This window comes from Hylaeus volcanicus, unplaced genomic scaffold (genome assembly GCF_026283585.1).
Source record: "Hylaeus volcanicus isolate JK05 unplaced genomic scaffold, UHH_iyHylVolc1.0_haploid 12195, whole genome shotgun sequence".
NCBI classification, from domain to species: domain Eukaryota; kingdom Metazoa; phylum Arthropoda; class Insecta; order Hymenoptera; family Colletidae; genus Hylaeus; species Hylaeus volcanicus.
Genome location: NW_026533145.1, coordinates 47,431 through 48,908, shown reverse-complemented (window position 1 = coordinate 48,908; position 1,478 = coordinate 47,431). Strand labels below are relative to the sequence as shown.

At 42.9% G+C, this 1,478-nt stretch overlaps 1 protein-coding gene across 3 annotated transcripts in view; it reads left to right on the top strand.

The window, feature by feature from the left end:
• LOC128882834 (GATA-binding factor C-like) overlaps nucleotides 1-1,478 on the top strand; it is a 139,250-nt gene that overhangs the window by 128,240 nt on the left and 9,532 nt on the right. For all 3 annotated transcript variants that reach the window (XM_054134603.1, XM_054134602.1, XM_054134604.1), the window contains exon 5: nucleotides 925-1,114. In XM_054134603.1, coding sequence (XP_053990578.1) covers nucleotides 925-1,114 — 190 coding nt within the window. The remainder of the gene's footprint in view (nucleotides 1-924; nucleotides 1,115-1,478) is intronic.

Here is a 1,478-nt window from a genome sequence, read left to right as displayed (position 1 = left end):
TTGCAATATACTTAATTTGAGGTTTTGAGCTAGATTTGAGGCTTCGATTTATATTTGATACTTTGAGCCTGATTTGAGGCTTCGATTTATATTTGAGACCATGAGCAAGATATAAGAATTTGAGCTATATTTAAGGCTTTGAGCTATATTTATAGCTTTGAGCTAGGGCCCTTTGATATGTTCTCTGTTGTAATAAGACTTTGAGCAAGATTTATTCAATATGTCTTACAATATTGGGATTTGAGGCTTTGATTAAGGTTTATCCAACATGTCCGCTTACCTAGACTGAGCACCTTGTGACCTTGTGTGCTCACCCTGTCACAAAACTCAGTCCCCACTGTTTTTAGCGGGGATTGAATTCACAACGATCCTAAATTAGATCAAAGCTAGCCGTGGGACGAATTGGGATTCGTACGTAACGTTTCTCGAGAGCAAACGAAGCTCGCTGATTGTGGGAATTGCGGCGGTGACGCAGCCGCTCGAAAATTGCCCTGTCGATTCGTTAATTGCACCGGCCTTTCGTATACTACCAGGAATCTGAGGGATTCGTTAATTGCCCGCCGTCTGGAAGCCAAGTTATATGTGCCTCATGCTCGTGGGAGGCGAGCTACCCTTTTGAAAAATCCATAGCTCCATAGGGGTCTATTTACATAGAAATTAGCAACTGGTTCGCGATATAAACCCGGCAATTAGACTCTAAGCGGCAATTAACGCTAGATCCCACGGCCGGAGTTCAGCCAGTTTGTTAATTTCGATACTCTGTTTACGAGCCGGGATCTTAACCTATTTAAGCGTGATTTATGGTTCATGGTCTCTGCTTCCACCCACACGTTTCATTTTGTTAAGAAAGTTACCGAAGCGTTTTCCCTTGGCGCGTTAGATGTACTGTTCAACTCAACGAATTGTTGGCTACGACTCTTGCAGGTGAACCGGCCGCTCACGATGAAGAAGGAGGGCATCCAGACGAGGAACAGGAAGCTGTCGTCGAAGAGCAAGAAGAAGAAGGCCGGAGGATGTTTGGGACTCGGTGGCGTTATGGGCGATATGATCAAGGCCAGTGGTCATCTCGATCTCGATAACAAGCCCTTCCACTCCGGATTCGGCTCACCCATGGGTGAGTGTCATATCATTTCAATGTTACAAAAAAGACAGGCCTGTAGATAAACCGTATGATCTTAAATTATTGCTATCATTATGTCTACTTTGGACATTATATACATTGACAATATTCAATATTGCCTCCACCGAATACTATCTTAAACCTGCTTAGACAGTATTTTCATAGAGTATATACATTAGCAGTAATCAATATTTCCACCCCCAGCTTCTACAAAAAAAGAATGACCCAAAGATGGTCAGACAGTATGCTGCAGTCAGTATCAGACAGTATGCAGACACATGCTCATGTAGATAGTATATACATTAACTGTTTGCAATATTGACCTCCACCCCCATCGCCAAAACGAATACATCAAACC